The sequence below is a fragment of the Mus caroli genome, chromosome 10, assembly GCF_900094665.2.
Source record: "Mus caroli chromosome 10, CAROLI_EIJ_v1.1, whole genome shotgun sequence".
NCBI lineage: Eukaryota > Metazoa > Chordata > Mammalia > Rodentia > Muridae > Mus > Mus caroli.
The window spans coordinates 72,627,247-72,641,885 of record NC_034579.1 but is presented as its reverse complement, the minus strand read 5'-3'; the positions used below and the strand labels follow the sequence as shown (position 1 = coordinate 72,641,885).

The following is a 14,639-nucleotide window of genomic DNA, read 5'->3' as shown; positions in this document are numbered from 1 at the left end:
GAGGGAGGGAGGGAAGAAGGAAGGAAGGAAGGAAGGAAGGAAGGAAGGAAGGAAGGAAAAAAGAAAGGAAAAGAAAAGAAAGGAAAGGAAAAGAAAAGAAAAAAGAAAAGAAAAGAAAAGAAAAGAAAAGAAAAGAAAAGAAAAGAAAAGAAAAGAAAAGAAAAGAAAAGAAAAGAAAAGAAAAAGCAGAAAGGAGGGGAGGGTATAGGACAGCTTAAAGCCGGCCCTCACTTCCTGACTTGCTTGGGTTAGTCTGAGAAGGCCTCCTGGAAGAGTTGAACTGTGAAGTCAGAGGAAAGAGACTCTAGACAAGTGGTCCAACCTTGGGGAATTGAGAAAGCTAGGTTATGTGTCTCGGGTTTTGTTTTATTCCTGGTGCTGGGGATTGAACATAGGCCCTCATACTTGCTCAGCAAGCACTTTACTGTTGAGCTACACCCTCAGCCTTCGTTTTATTTTTTTGAGACAGGGTTTCACCAAGTTGCCCAGGCTTGCCTTGAACACACACTATAATCTATAGCCTAGGTGACCCTCCTGCCTTGGCCTCAGAGTGCTGAAGTACTAGGCCTGGCTCAGGGGCCCCTGTGACAGCAGTGGGAAGGCAGCCAGTGAAGATGCATGTGAATGGCCCTACCCTCCCAGGCCATCACATCCACAGTCACCCTTGTCCAAATATCCAGGCTTTGCTGTCTTATGGCCCTCCAGCAAGACGTTCTTTATCTTTATCCCCAGGTAGTGGGGCTGTACCGTCTGTGTGGCTCAGCAGCAGTGAAGAAAGAGCTTCGAGATGCCTTTGAGCAGGACAGTGCGGCTGTGTGCCTCTCTGAAGATGTGTACCCTGATATCAATGTCATCACAGGTCAGCACGCCATTTCTCCACTGCCTGCTCACTTCTTTCAGTTGTCACCTCCAGGCTGCTCTGGAGGCCTCCTGTGAACCCTCCTCTCTCCTGTCTGATCCTATTTTCATTTCTTATACACCTGCCCTCTTCTCACTACCACTGTCAGCCCCAGTGACCCCCCTCTGGCTTCAGAAGCCAGGGTACCTTAACCAGAGAGAACCCCTCTGTCCACAGGCATCCTCAAGGATTATCTTCGAGAACTGCCTACTCCACTCATCACCCAGCCCCTCTACCAGGTGGTGCTGGAAGCCATGGCCCAAGGACACCCAAGCAGGGCTTCCCTGGGTCCTGAAGGCACCAGAGGGCTCCTCAGCTGCCTGCCAGATGTGGAGAGGGTGAGTTGGCCATGCTAGGAACTTTGGCTCATAGAGCAGCTAATACCAGTGTAGTGCTTTAAGCATGCCTAAGATGTAATCATCATACATGATCATCAATGCCAACAATGTACTTGATATTCATCTGTCAATTCCTGGGTTAAAAAAAAAAAATCAAGGCTCAGTTTGGTGATTTGCCTGAGGTCAAACAGCCAAGATTTGTCCATACACACGCTCTATCCAGGTACGGTGTTACACGCCTCTACTCCTAGCACTCAAGAGTCAAAAAACTTTATATGCCCCAGTACAGGGGAACACCAGGGCCAAAAAAATGGGAAAGGGTGGGTAGGGAAGTAGGGGGGAGGGTATGGGGGACTTTTGGGATAGCATTGGAAATGTAATTGAGGAAAAGATGTAATAAAAATAATAGTTTTATATGTAAAAAAAAAATAAAATGAGTAAATCTGGAAAAAAAAAAAAAAAAAAAGCAAGAGGATTTCTAGCTGAGGCCAGCCTGAGCCACATAGCCACTTCCAAGCCAGACTGGGCTGCCTAGCAAACTGACTGAACAAACAGATCTGCCAACCTAACACAAGCAAAAATACTGGCTGTGAGATCTTAGAAAAGTCCTTGAAATTGCCTAACACGGCATGGGTTGGAGTTCAAACCCTTCCATTCCAAAGCTAAGTTGCTTTTGGTCTTAATCTCAACTTTGGCAAAATGCATTCCTAATACTAACACCTCCCCTATGGCTATGAGAACTTGAACGGAAGTGCCTCCACTCTAAGCCACCCCTGACTATCCTGCAAGTGCCACAAGGGTTCGGGTTTGCCCGCCTCGTGCCCACCCTAGCAACTCTCTCCACAGGCCACCCTGACGCTTCTTCTGGACCATCTGCGCCTTGTCTCTTCCTTCCACACCCACAACCGCATGACCCCGCAGAACTTGGCAGTGTGCTTCGGACCGGTGTTGCTACCAGCGAGACAAACACCCTCTCGGCCCCGGCTCCGTAGCTCTGGCCCAGGAGTCACCAGTGCTGTGGACTTCAAGCGCCACATTGAAGTCCTGCATTACCTGTTACAGTCTTGGCCAGGTGAACACCGCCCATCCCAGTCAGCCTCCCTTACACATTTATGCTTCCCTACTAACCAATCATGGGTTGGAATCTAAAGAGGGTCATGCCTCTTGAGTGGGTTAAATTTGTAAGCTTGCCTCTCAAAAAGCCAATCAGGGATCACTCCCTTGTATCACAACTTATCCTCCTTTTGGACCCCGCAGATACCAGACGGCCCTCAGATACCCCAGACGGCGCAGTCGCACCGTATTTGAGGCCCAAAAGACAGCCACCTCTGCACTTGCCGCTGGCGGGTCCAGAAGTGGTGACTCGGCCTCGGGGCCGCGGAGGCCCCGAAAGTCCCCCAAGCAACCGCTATGCAGGCGACTGGAGTGTGTGCGGAGGCGATTTACTGCCGTGTGGGCGGGACTTCCTGTCCGGGCCTGACTATGACCATGTGACAGGCAGTGACAGTGAGGAAGATGATGATGAGACTGGAGAGCCGAGGGGCACTACCGACTTCGAAGATGAGTTTGATGCACCCTTCAACCCACACCTGAATCTCAAAGACTTTGATGCCCTCATCCTGGATCTGGAGAGAGAACTCTCCAAGCAGATCAATGTGTGCCTCTGAGCCCTCAAAGCAGGGGATGGACTCTGGTTACTAAGGAATTGCTTCCTGGTTGCTAAGGACCAGGTTCTGATTACTGGTGACTGGGTTCCAAGTTACTAAGGCCCTGATGACCTAAAAGGACCTGACCGGAGTTGCTCAGACTGAGCACCTGGTTGCTAGGGAGTTGCCAAGGGGCCAGCCTTCCATGCTAAAAAAAAAATCATTCCCAATTCCTAGTGCCATTGTTTGGGGCCCTAGCTGCAGAAACCAGGCTCTTGGCATTTTCAGCACTGATGCCATGGCCCCTCTCCCGAGCACTGGGGCTTCTCTTGCTGCCAGAAACAGTTCTGCTTGCTAGGCTGGCCTCTCTTGCCTCCCCTTTGCAGGGGAACACCAATTACTGTGAGCATCACCCTGGGGTGTTAAAACATCCCTAGTCAACCCTCTTGCTGCTGCCAACCAAACCAGTATTAGCATTGAGCACTACACTCTGTCTCTCCCTCCCTTCAAGTATCTAAAGGCAATCATGGGATTCTACTTAAGGGAAACAGCACCAGACTCCGCCTCTACCTGTGAAAGGGCAGTCTGGAGCTTAGAGATAAACAGGTGATTTCCCCTAACCCTCTCTTCTAGCAAAAATGCCAAGATGAATTTCCAACCAGCAAATGGAGACAGAGTCTGACCTTTCCTTTCCCCAGCAGCCCTTTCCCAATCTTGAAAAACTGAGCACTTAACTCCTCCCCTTTTGGAGGGACCCCACCTGAGGTATCAGGCTGGGGGAATCTTTGGTACGGAAAATATTTATTGCCTCCATGCATGTGTGTCTGTGTGTGAGGATTCGTGTGCACTGGCCTGTGTGGAATGGATATGTGGAACTCTTTCAGGGACCATAGAGTGGGATAGGATTTTCCATTCCCTGGCACCCCAAAATCTCCCAATGGTGAGAGAGTTAGGGCCCCTTCCTGTCTCCCACTTCTTTCCACCACTTCCATCTTTGTGAACAATAAATAAACCAGTATACACAGGTTCTGTGACTGAGTCCTTGGGCTCATATAGCCAAGAGATTTATTAATTTTGTAAGAGAGAGGGTACAGCTGAGCCTTTTGGAAAGAGCTACCCAGGGTTGCCAAGGTGCCTCTTTGAGCTTTGGTCCCCCCACCACCACCACCAATCCCCACTCAGAGGGTTAGACCTTATGAGACAAGCTCAGGACGGGCAAGGATGAAAACTCCAGGTAGACAAAGTCCTGGGCCAAAGAGGCAAGCACACCAACCCTGGATAGTCCCTATACAGAAATGGAGCCATCTCGGAAGTCTGTCCTCCCAATCAGGATGTTGACCACGACTGCATGACCATCCTGGCACAGCTTCTGGCCTTCACGAAGTACCTTGACCACTTGATCCTCATTGTCCCGTGAGAGTATCAATCCCTGGGCCCCCAGGCCCATGGCTGCCTTGTGATAATCTAAAAGAAAATATGTCAGGCAATAGCAGAGACACCCAGAGAGTTAACAGAGAAGCCCAGCTGGGCCCAAAACACCATGACACCTACCAGTGTAAGCCAGGCTACAGGCTACGTCACTGCCCAACCTGGGCACCTGCTCTCGAGAAATCTGGGTCCAACCTGCATCGTTTCCTACCAAGGCTATCACTGGTACCTGTAGGGGAAAAAAAAAAGGAGGCCAAGAGGCAGCCTTCAGCCTTCAAAAGTTGACCAGCAACAAAACAGGGCCTGTGGTTCACTGAGGAAAACCCCTGACCCCCCAGCCCAACCCTAAATAACATATCCCAGAACCCTCCTAAGCTTCCCTCAGGGCAGCCCAGTCACCTTATGTCTGACGAACGTGTCAAACTCAATGAGGCTGTAGCCAAAGGCTCCATCCCCAAACAGGCACCAAACCTGGGAGGAGCGGAGGGAGGGGGGGAGACGACCCAGGGCAGTTAGGGTAGTTCGAAGCCCAGAAAGCAGTTAGTCTCCCACATCCAATGCCTCACCTCAGCCTCCGGCTGACACAGCTTGGCCCCAAGTGCAAAACCTGCGCCAACTCCCAGAGTCCCAAAGGCCCCTAGAAAGATAAGAGCACAGTGCTTGTGAAGGGTGCACAGAATACAGGCTGCCCCTGGGGTGGGACTTTCCTTACCAGGATCGAGCCAGCGCAGAGGCCCTCTGGGCTGGACTAAGTAGGCAGCAGTGGCCACAAAGTCCCCTCCGTCAACCACAAGAAGTGCATTGTCAGGCAGAGTTTCCTCCACCTGCTGTAACACCCATACTGGGTTCAGGTGCTGTAATACAGGCATTACAGCCTTATCCCTGCAACAGGACAGCAGAAGTCAGTAGGGCTGGCTGCCACCAGCCCCTTCCCCTCCTTACTCCTGCCGTGTCCACTCGACCCAGACTGACCGGTAGGTCTGCTCCTTCTGCTGGTCAGCTTTCCGAAGCTCCTCAGCCCAATCTGAGGACCACATCTGGCCCTGAAGGCCTTCCACCAGTTTTATCATGAAGGAGCCCACATCTCCTAGGAATGGAAGAAAGTATAGCTGTAGGACCAGCCACAGGATGGCAGCTTCCCCCTGCCCTTCTAACACCAGAGCCCCAAATAGAACAGTAAGCCAACAGCAGCATCTGAAAGGAAGGCGAGAAAATGGACCAGAAGTGTTCTTAGGACAAATCAGGTGAAGCCCCTCAAAGAGTCTCTGAGAACCCATGAGAGGGTCCTGGCAAGATGGAGGCGAGGCCTGGGAAATGAGGGGTAGGGGATCTACAAACCCAAGCTGATCTCATTACCTCCCTGCTCCTCACACCTCAGTGACACCATCTGCCTCCAAAATATGTCACCCACCAAGGAAATCTTTCGAGCCCAAGCACATGGGAACTCACAGCAAGCACTGAATGGCTGACAGCTTTCTTTCTCAACATCCATTCTGAATACCCATTCAGAGATGTGTTTCTCACCCAGTCTGTCCTCCTACCAGGTCATATAATTTCTGTCCTGTCACCTCCCCCATCTGTTAAATTCGCAGTCCTGGGGACCAAACCCAGGGTCTAGAGCATCCCCAGTAAACACTCCAGCACCTAACAAAACTACTTCATTTATTGACTTAGTGTGTGTATAGATGGGGGGGGTGAGTAACACTGAGAGTGTGGGGGTCTGTATTTCCGCCTTGTGGGTTCTGGGGCTCAATTTCAGGTCATCAGGTTGGCAAGGGAGTGCCTTTGCCTTCTTAACATCTTGTCAGGCCCATTTTGGATATGTTTTTTTTATTTCCTTGTTTATTTTGTTTTGCTTTGTTTTTTGAGATAGAATCTTACTCTGCAGTGCTTGCTGGCTGGCCGGGAACTCTACATATAACAAGCTGGCCCTGAACTCAGAAATCTCCCCGCCTCTTCCTCCTTAGTGCTAGGATTAAAAAGGCCTGCCACCAAACTTAGCAAACCCCTGCCTCCCTGTTGGGCATTTTTTTTTTTTAGATAAGATATCACACTGTAGCCTAGGCTAGCCTTAAACTCAATGTTCGACCAGGGTTTGGCTCAAATTCTCAGTTGTTCCTCCTGCTTTGATATTGGGATTATAAATGTGTACCATCATCACAGGGTGTGGTAGCACACTCTTTTAATCTCTACACTTGGAAGGCAGAGGGAGGCAGATCTATGTGAGTTCAAGGCCAAGCTGGCCTACATAGTAGAGTTCCAAGTCTGCCAGAGCTACATAGTGAGACCCTGTTTCAAAATAAACAAACCCAAATACACACCACCATGCGTGACACTCGAGTTCTTTTTATTTTACTTTGAGATAGCTTTTGCTAAGTTATACCAACACACCTCAAAAAGATAATCGTCTGGCCTCGGTTCCCCCACCTCCCTCCCACCAAGTAGCTGGAGTCAGAAGCAAGCAACAGCATCCCCATATTGTCCAGCTCCTCTTAACAGCTCCTCCCTGCCTCAGCCTACTGCCCACCAACTTATAAGAGGGACCTTCACAAACACACAAGGTGGTGCCACTTCTCCAGCTTAATCAAAGGGACCCTGTTGCCTATGCCACAAGATAGCCCAGGTCCTTAGAACAGTGTCCAGAGTATGGCATGGAAAGGGGACAAAAATGAGGAGGGTAAGATTCACGGAGAGGCTGATCCAGCTGAAAGCAACAGACAGCATTCAGGAGTTGTCACCTCAAAACCCCAAACCTCCCTCTGTGCCTCCCCTCCCCCTCCACTCCTTCAGAAGCACCCATTCAGTCTGCAGGCAAGTGTGCCTCAGGTTGCCCAAGTGGTCGAGACCTGATATTGAATCAAGCTAGACGCAGCAGAGGCAAGATGAAGACACCATGCACATGGCGGGGTCCCTTGGGGTACGCTCACCCTGCACAGCCTCCTGAGGCTTCCAGAAGATGTCCGAGTTGAGCAAGAGATCATCCCGGTTCCGGTTGACAATGATGATGCTGCTCTTGCGGTTGAGGACCCGACCATAAGACAGGCGGAAATCACACACAGCGCCTGAGATGACAATGAGCACTACCTCACTTCCAGCTCCTGTGGCACGCCGAGTGTACAACAGTCCCCGTCGCGTACTCTCCCTGCATCTGTGCCACTTGCAGGGACTTTCCAGCTGTTTACATGTATTGGGGGGAGGGGGGGGTTCATGCACTAGAACAGAAGACAGCTTGCAATCTTCTACTCTCACTCTGTGAGTTCCAGGGATCAAACTCAGGTCATCAGATTTGGCAACAAGCACTTTTACCCACTAGGCCATCTAGCCAGCGTGACTTTGCAGCTCTCGATTCTGGACAGGCTTTTCCTGAATGGCTCTGATCGAGCATGATAAAAGCCATGGTGTGCCACACTGAGACAAGAAGAACTCAAGAGGCCATGGGGGTTGGGGCGCATATAGCTCAGTAGTGCATGATACTTGTTCATCATGTGTAAGACCCTGGTTTTAAGGTTCTAGCCTCAAAACCACAAAGAAGAAAATAAAAATAGTAAGCACGTTACCCCACCAGGCTGGCCTGCCAGGAGTGGCACTGGGGAACAGGGCACACATGGACCTTGAGGGGTAGTGTGAGGAGCATAGGTGGAGATTCAGTTACCCAACCCAAGACATACCTAATTAGCCACCGGGACAGACACCCCACCTCCCACCAACTCCTGGCTCATATATGAGCCCAGCCAAACAGAGCATTGTTACCTGACCTACTGGTAAGACATGAGCAATCATGAACTTGCCATAACCAATAAATACAGAGTACCACTATAGTCCTGTATAGCCTATCATCACCACTAAATATGGGGTACCATTATAGTCCCGTATAGCCTATCGACATTCCAGTCAGTAACAGTTCATACACACGACTGTGGCCTTGTGTCCCAGCCAACCACTGGCTTGTGTATGCACACTCAAAATCCACACAAGAAAACCACTTAGGGACACATCTCCAGGATGCAGTACTGCCTTAAGCAGTACACAGCTGTACAGAGCAAAAGCTGTTTTGTGCTTGATGGTATAGAAAATGCTTTGTGTAAAAAAGGTATGTAAGACACAGCAAGTGCCCACAGGGTTTACATCCTCTAGGGGAAGCCAGGTCACAGCACAAAGCTGCAGTCTGGGGTGAGTTTGCTCAGTGGCCTTTAGAAGGGAAGGGGGTACATGCAGAGGAAGACAGATGAGTGATCACAACGGAAGGGTGCTACAGATGAGGACGGGCAATGTCAGGGCCAGATGAAGGGAAGGAAAAGAGGAGGCAGAGCCTACCTGCCAGGACAACAACATCTGCTTTCTTCAGAGCAGCGCTGCGGTTCTGCCGGATGTGGAGAGGGTGGTTGCGGCCCAGCAGCCCCCGAGACATCCCCCCTAGAAAGCAGGGGACACCCAGGGTCTCCACAGCAGCTCTGGTAGGGAAAGGAGTCCAGGTAGAACAGATGTCAGTATGGCCAAGGCCACTGGAACACCACGAACCAAGACCGTGATTTTAAGAAAGAGTGGGAGCTTCTTACCTAAGCTTGTTGGCAGGGGTCGGGGGCAGCAAGGCCTGGCTCCCCAGTACCAGCAGAGGCCTCTTGGCCCGGCTCAGGATCTCCACACAGCGCTGGACCTGAAGTGATAAGTAGAGACCACAGAGCCATCCCACAGGTTGGCAAGACAGCTAGCAGGTAATAGCACTTGCCTGGAAAGCCTGGGTTGACTCCCCAGAACCCATGCACAAGCAGAAAGAGAGAACCAACTCCACAAAGTTGTACTCTGACCCTGCATGACCCCCACATGCAGGCAGTGATACACAGACAATACACAAACACACATACATTTTTACAATTATTAAAGGATCATCGTCGGGTTGCCACCAGCCCACAAGATAGAGGTCCCAGTGCTGGTCCACAGACATCAGCAACACCTTGCCAGATGAGAGTCATAGGCCAGGAAAGAGTTAACTTACCTGCTGCGGAGACGCCTGGGGAATATCCAAGGGTAGAGGTCCCTCGGGACGAGGTTCCCACGCCCCAACAAAGAGGTTGGCCAGGCAGTGCTGTAAATACCTGTGAGAACAGGGAGGAACCAGTTACCGTGGTGAATACAGGATTCTGGGGGCTGAGGAAAAGTAAGGGGACAGAAAAGGAATCAGGGAGGATAAACCATGATACGAGACACTAAATGACCAAGTCTCCAACTCCAACCCTTCAGGCAGCCACCCGAACTTGACACAGTTCCCCGAATCAGATAACAGGTGGAGAATGCCAGCACAGAAACTAGGGCTGTGAGTTAGACCCTAGCCCTACAGCACCTCCGCTGTGTGACTTTGGTCCAGTTCCTTCAGCATTCTGATCTTCCTCCTCTGTAAAATGGGGACGTTCCCATATCTACCCTCTTAGGTTATAAGGCACATTGTGGTCTGGGAGTGTGGCTCAGTGACAAAGGCCCTGCCTAGTACATATGAAGCCTCAGGTTCCATCTCCAGCACCATTGCAAGGGAAGGAGAGAAACACTTTACAAAATGCTGGCTGTGGGAGTTGTGAATGTTACCCATTCGGTTCTTGCAGTGCCACCTGTCTCCCTACACACTAGGCCTCAGGCCTTGAGTTTCTTGGACCCTGTGACACAAAAAGAAATCCTGCCCAGGCCTTGCCCTCAAGGAACACTCAATCTCACTAAAGACAGACACCCAGGAAGCAGTCAGAGCTCAGAGCCAACGCCTGTTTTGTCTGTTAAAGTCGTGACTATAGGGAGTTAATGAGGCTAAGAATAAAGGAGGGGATGAGGGGAACGTGGTTTAAAAAGGAGAGAGAATCCAGCACCAGGGATACTGAGGCAAGAGGACTCACACTAATACTGAGCCAGCACGGATACAAAGCTACCTCCTCTCTCATAAAACCATTAAAATTAAAAATATATAAAGGAGAGTCAGGGAAAGAGCCAGTCTTCCAAGTGACACTGAGAGAGAGGACAAGGAGAGAAGAGGACAGAAAGACCAGGAGGTCAGGGAGTCTTAACAAAACTAAAGACGACCTGGGGCACCTGTCTGTGATTCCAACATTTGAGAGGCTGAAAGAGGAGAATTTTCAAGTTCCAGAACAGCCTGGGCTACACAGAATTCTGGACCGGAATTTTTGGGGCAAGGCCACAAAACAAAATCACTTTGCTTGATCTGGCATGCAAAACAATTCTTACACACCAGAGCCTAAGAACCTGAATATCCTGTCCACTGATGTCACCCCATGCCTATTCTGCTATCTAGCACATAGATCTGGCCCACTAAATATCTGAGAGGGAAGGGGCAATAAAAAGGAAAGGGAGAAGCTAACTAGGTGATAACTAAGAGATAACTAGGTGGCAGAGATGGAGGAAGAGAAGAAGGAAAAGGAAGACAGGGAAATCTCTCAAGCTCTATGCCTGCCCATCTCCTCTTTCTCATCATAAGGGCCATGCCTTGCTTTGCTGGACCTACCAAGTTCCCTCCTGCCTCAGGACCTTTGCACATGAATTACTTCTACAGGAAAGCTTTCCCTAGAGCTGGCTCCTCCAAGCCCATGTGAACTCAATGAATGAGACAAAGAAAGAGGGGTACATTTAGGAAGACGACCACAAAAGAGGCAAAAGAAGGAAGAAAGCTATAGTGGGGATAGCGATACTCACCAGACAACCACACGACCCATGAGGCTATTGGGCAACTTGGTTGGTATCATCTCCTTCTCAACCATGAAGTAAGGATATAGTACATCAAGAGGCAGCTCCACAAACACTGGACCTGCAGGGATAGGGAGGTTCAGTCTATGGCACCTGTTGCAGCAACCCCTAGACTCCAGGGCTTGATTACTGTCCAGCTCCCTCCTCCACCTACCTGGGGTGCCTGACTGGGCAGCAGCTATTGCAGTCCTCAGGGTAGGTACAATATCCCGTACCCTTCGCACAGAAGCACAAAACTTGCAGAGTGGCCTGAACAGAGACATCTGATCAATGGCCTGAAGTGCGCCCCGTTTCTGGCAGAGAAGGCAAGGGACAGTTATCAGATAAGCTTGAGAAGCCTTCTTGGGGACCCCACTCACCCTTAAGGACTAGGCACCTGCAGCAGGGTGCTGGCAGCTCCACCCAAAAGCAGGACTGGGGACTGTGCCACTTGTGCATTCTTCACTGCAGTCACAGTGTTGGTGAGGCCAGGACCGGCTGTCACTGCTGCCACACCCACTGTCCCTGGAAGAAAGAGCTGGTGACAACCATGCCATCCTCCCAAACATCGTCCTATCCCCCAAACCCCCTGCCTCTCATTCACAGGGTCCATGTCACTGTCCTGCTAGCCCCTGGTCCTTACCAGTCAGGCGGGCCACAGCATCAGCAGCAAAGACAGCAGTGACCTCGTGGCGTGTGTCTACCACTCGGATACCCAGCTTCTCACAGGCCACCAGCAGTGGGGAAATGTGCCCACCGACCAATGTGAAGACAAAGCGTACACCATGGGCTCGGAGCACAGCTGCCACACTCTCTCCACCATGCCGGATGCTTGTCTTGTCCACCTGGGCCAGAGAAGGTGAGGAACAAGACAGTCAGAGGCCAGCCCAAGAACAGGCAGGGGTAAGGTCGGAAGACAGACGAACTTAGATTCTGGTTAGAGACATACCATAGAGACATACCACTTTAAACCCAATTCAGAGAAGGGTACACTGACTTAGCAAATCTTATTGTTCTCTTTATCCTACAGCTAAGGATGCCAAGACTTGCCCAAGTAATAGAGTCCAACAGAAGCCATGTTCCTTTTGAAACTGTACTGGGGATTGAACCCTGGGCATAGATATTGTTAGACAAGCACTCTACCACTGAGCTATATCATCAGCTTTCACTAGGACAAGGTCTCACTAGGCTTTGAACTCCTTATGTAGCTTAGGCAGGGCTTGAATTTCTGACCATCTCTCCCCAGCCTACCAAGTAGCAGACTGAGATAAAGCCTATGTTCTTAAGTGGCTCTGGAAATTATAATGCCTGCTCCAGAAATACCGAGCCAGTTGAGAAGAAAGGAGATAGAGGTTAAATCTACAGAGAATCCAGGGGAGCCTGGCAAGAGGCAGAAGGCCCCTGGCTTAGATGTGTGCCTGCTTCCTAGTATCCCTGCAGGGCCTGGCACTTGGAGTGCTAACTCCATCCAGCCTATTGCCTCCCTCTCCCTCTGCTAGTGAGGCACAGGTCCAGCTGACATGCTGCCAGCAGCCATATGCCTAGCACGGAAGTGACTCCTGGCACAGACTACCCTGAGCATCCAAGCCTCAGTAGCTTCATGATCCCTACATACTTCAAGGTCAGTGGCACTGTCCCTGTTTAGAAGAAAAGGGACTGGGTAAGGGCAAGAATTTCTCAGAATGGAACAAGTGGTTTATAATTATGACTTGTGGGGTCAGCTTTTCCCAAATCTGTCATCTAGAGGAAAATACTAAACTTCTCTGTAGATCATTTGCCTCTTGTGGGCACAAGGACAGAAATTATAGCACTTACTTTGGCGAAGATGGTATGAGATATGCTAAGACAGTTCCCCGGAAGAGCTTACTATCAGAGCCCATTCCCTCCTCTGCCTACCTTCAGCCCACCAATCTCACTATGTTTAAAAAGCCTGCTCTGTTAAAATGACTCAGGCCCCTGGGTATGGAGGTAGGCGGAGAATGTGTGCTGTCCAGATAACGACAATTTCCCCATTATCTCGTACTAGTTACAAAGTCCAGGCCCATATACAGTTTGGCAAAGGGACAGAGCTCTGTAAAGAATCTCCCAACCAGCCACTTCTAGACTAGTTGGGACTCGCTTTCCACACCTGCACAGTGGATGAGCTGGAGAAACACCTTTAGTCCCTTCCTCCTACCCCTAGCCCTCCTTCTACCCTAAGCACCTTGTGCATCAGCTGATAGAAGAGCCCCAGTCTGTGAGCGACGCCCAGCACGGCAGCCACCAGTGTCCCAAACGCCAGAAGCAGGAAGGAGGGGAAGAAGCCTCCGGCAGATGCAGCGGCCGCAGAAGTTTCCATGAGGCGGAACCTAAGTAAGAAAGCACAGAGCCAGAATCTGAGTACTATAATCTAATCCGGAAGCAGGGTCGTCCGTCGGACCTGGGCCACACCTCCCCGACCTGCCAGGCCACGCCCACAGACGTATCTAGACTGGACTTAAAGCCACGCCCCAGTGAGGCTAAGTCGCCCCCTGACGTCACCACCTTCAATCTAAAAGTAGGCCACAGCAGGTCAAGGCGATCGCAGTAGCACCGAAACAAGGTTGAAGTTCCTACTTACCTATCTGTTAGCGAGCCCATGCAGAACCCACCCTCCTCAACGCTGGACTGGGGCTCAGCGGAGAGCTCGCCTCGCGCTTACATCATTGAGTCGTAAGGCCACACCCCCATCGGATCGCGCAGCCTAGGGTACGCCCCCCCCCCCCACTCTCCCCACACACACACACCAAACTCTTGACTTTTGGCCTTCAGCCGAGGTCACTTTTCAATAGGATGCGCCTTCAGCTCCACTACATAGAACTCCCTTCCACCCATCCCCAAACAAGGCCCTATGACCTTTGCCTATAGGAAAGGTCCCTGACTGCAGTGGAACTCTGCCGCTTCTGGGTCACGTGACTGGGGAGTGTGCGGTGGTGCCCCTTTTGCCCACTTGGCTCTGCAGCGCCCCGTAGTTCAACGAGACGCGCGTGCGCCAAACTGGAGTCTCGCTGAAAAAGCTATCCGAAAGAGCCGTTTATCATTGGTCGCTTCTCTCCCTCGTCTCTAATTGGCTAACACTGCACCGCGCCTTCCACACCCGCGAGAACCATCTCGCAGCACGTTCCACGGGCGTGGACTGTGACACACCCCCACCCGAGCTCCCCAGAACCTGCATTCCGGACCTCAACATATGCAAGCCCCTCCCCTTCCTGGACCACTGTGAGGCTTTGCAGGATGTTTAGAGAAATCCCTAGTGTTTGGTGCCAGGCCGGTTAGGTCATTTTCCAGGTTTCCAGCATCTGGGGACCTTTTACAAACTCCGATCTGTCGTACAAATCCCTTTCTCCAATTTATGTCTTTTTCTTTGACTGGCTTTTAATCGGAACCATCTGTGTAACCAAGGGTTTTGAGCTATTGTTGAAGCCTGAACAATGGATATTTAACAATGTAAACCCGTGTAATGGTATGTGCTTTTAATCCCACCATTCCGAAGGCAGAGGCAGGCGAATCTCTGTGAGTTCAAGACCAGGCTCTTCTCCATAGTGAGTTCCAGGACAGGCAGGAGTGCATAGAGACCAACCAAAAATCACGATC

The 14,639-nt window shown here is 50.8% G+C and overlaps 2 protein-coding genes across 4 annotated transcripts in view; one reads left to right on the top strand and one right to left on the bottom strand.

Annotated features, from left to right (window-relative positions):
* The window catches only part of Syde1 (synapse defective Rho GTPase homolog 1), a 7,709-nt gene extending 3,797 nt beyond the window's left edge, over window positions 1–3,912 (top strand). Inside the window, exons 5-8 of the mRNA XM_021174295.2 lie at window positions 733–859; window positions 1,076–1,236; window positions 2,083–2,308; window positions 2,494–3,912. Of these exons, the coding sequence (XP_021029954.1) occupies window positions 733–859; window positions 1,076–1,236; window positions 2,083–2,308; window positions 2,494–2,903 (924 nt within the window). The 3' untranslated portion in view covers window positions 2,904–3,912. The remainder of the gene's footprint in view (window positions 1–732; window positions 860–1,075; window positions 1,237–2,082; window positions 2,309–2,493) is intronic.
* Ilvbl (ilvB acetolactate synthase like) lies at window positions 3,909–13,989 on the bottom strand. 3 transcript variants are annotated; one of them, XM_021174297.2, is made up of 16 exons: window positions 13,627–13,989; window positions 13,231–13,375; window positions 11,671–11,872; window positions 11,425–11,552; window positions 11,203–11,341; window positions 10,998–11,109; window positions 9,304–9,403; window positions 8,867–8,964; window positions 8,625–8,761; window positions 7,238–7,372; window positions 5,283–5,397; window positions 5,023–5,192; window positions 4,877–4,947; window positions 4,710–4,781; window positions 4,434–4,539; window positions 3,909–4,346 (listed from the first exon to the last, which is right to left on the bottom strand). In XM_021174297.2, exons 1-16 carry the CDS (start codon window positions 13,644–13,646, stop codon window positions 4,168–4,170), a joined length of 1,929 nt encoding a protein of 642 aa, XP_021029956.1. In that variant the 5' UTR covers window positions 13,647–13,989; the 3' UTR covers window positions 3,909–4,167. The 3 variants fall into 3 exon arrangements, with proteins under 3 accessions (XP_021029956.1, XP_021029957.1, XP_021029958.1); XM_021174298.2 differs by having other exon boundaries at window positions 13,793–13,989; XM_021174299.2 differs by having other exon boundaries at window positions 13,902–13,981.
* Between the last annotated feature and the right edge of the window lie 650 nt (window positions 13,990–14,639).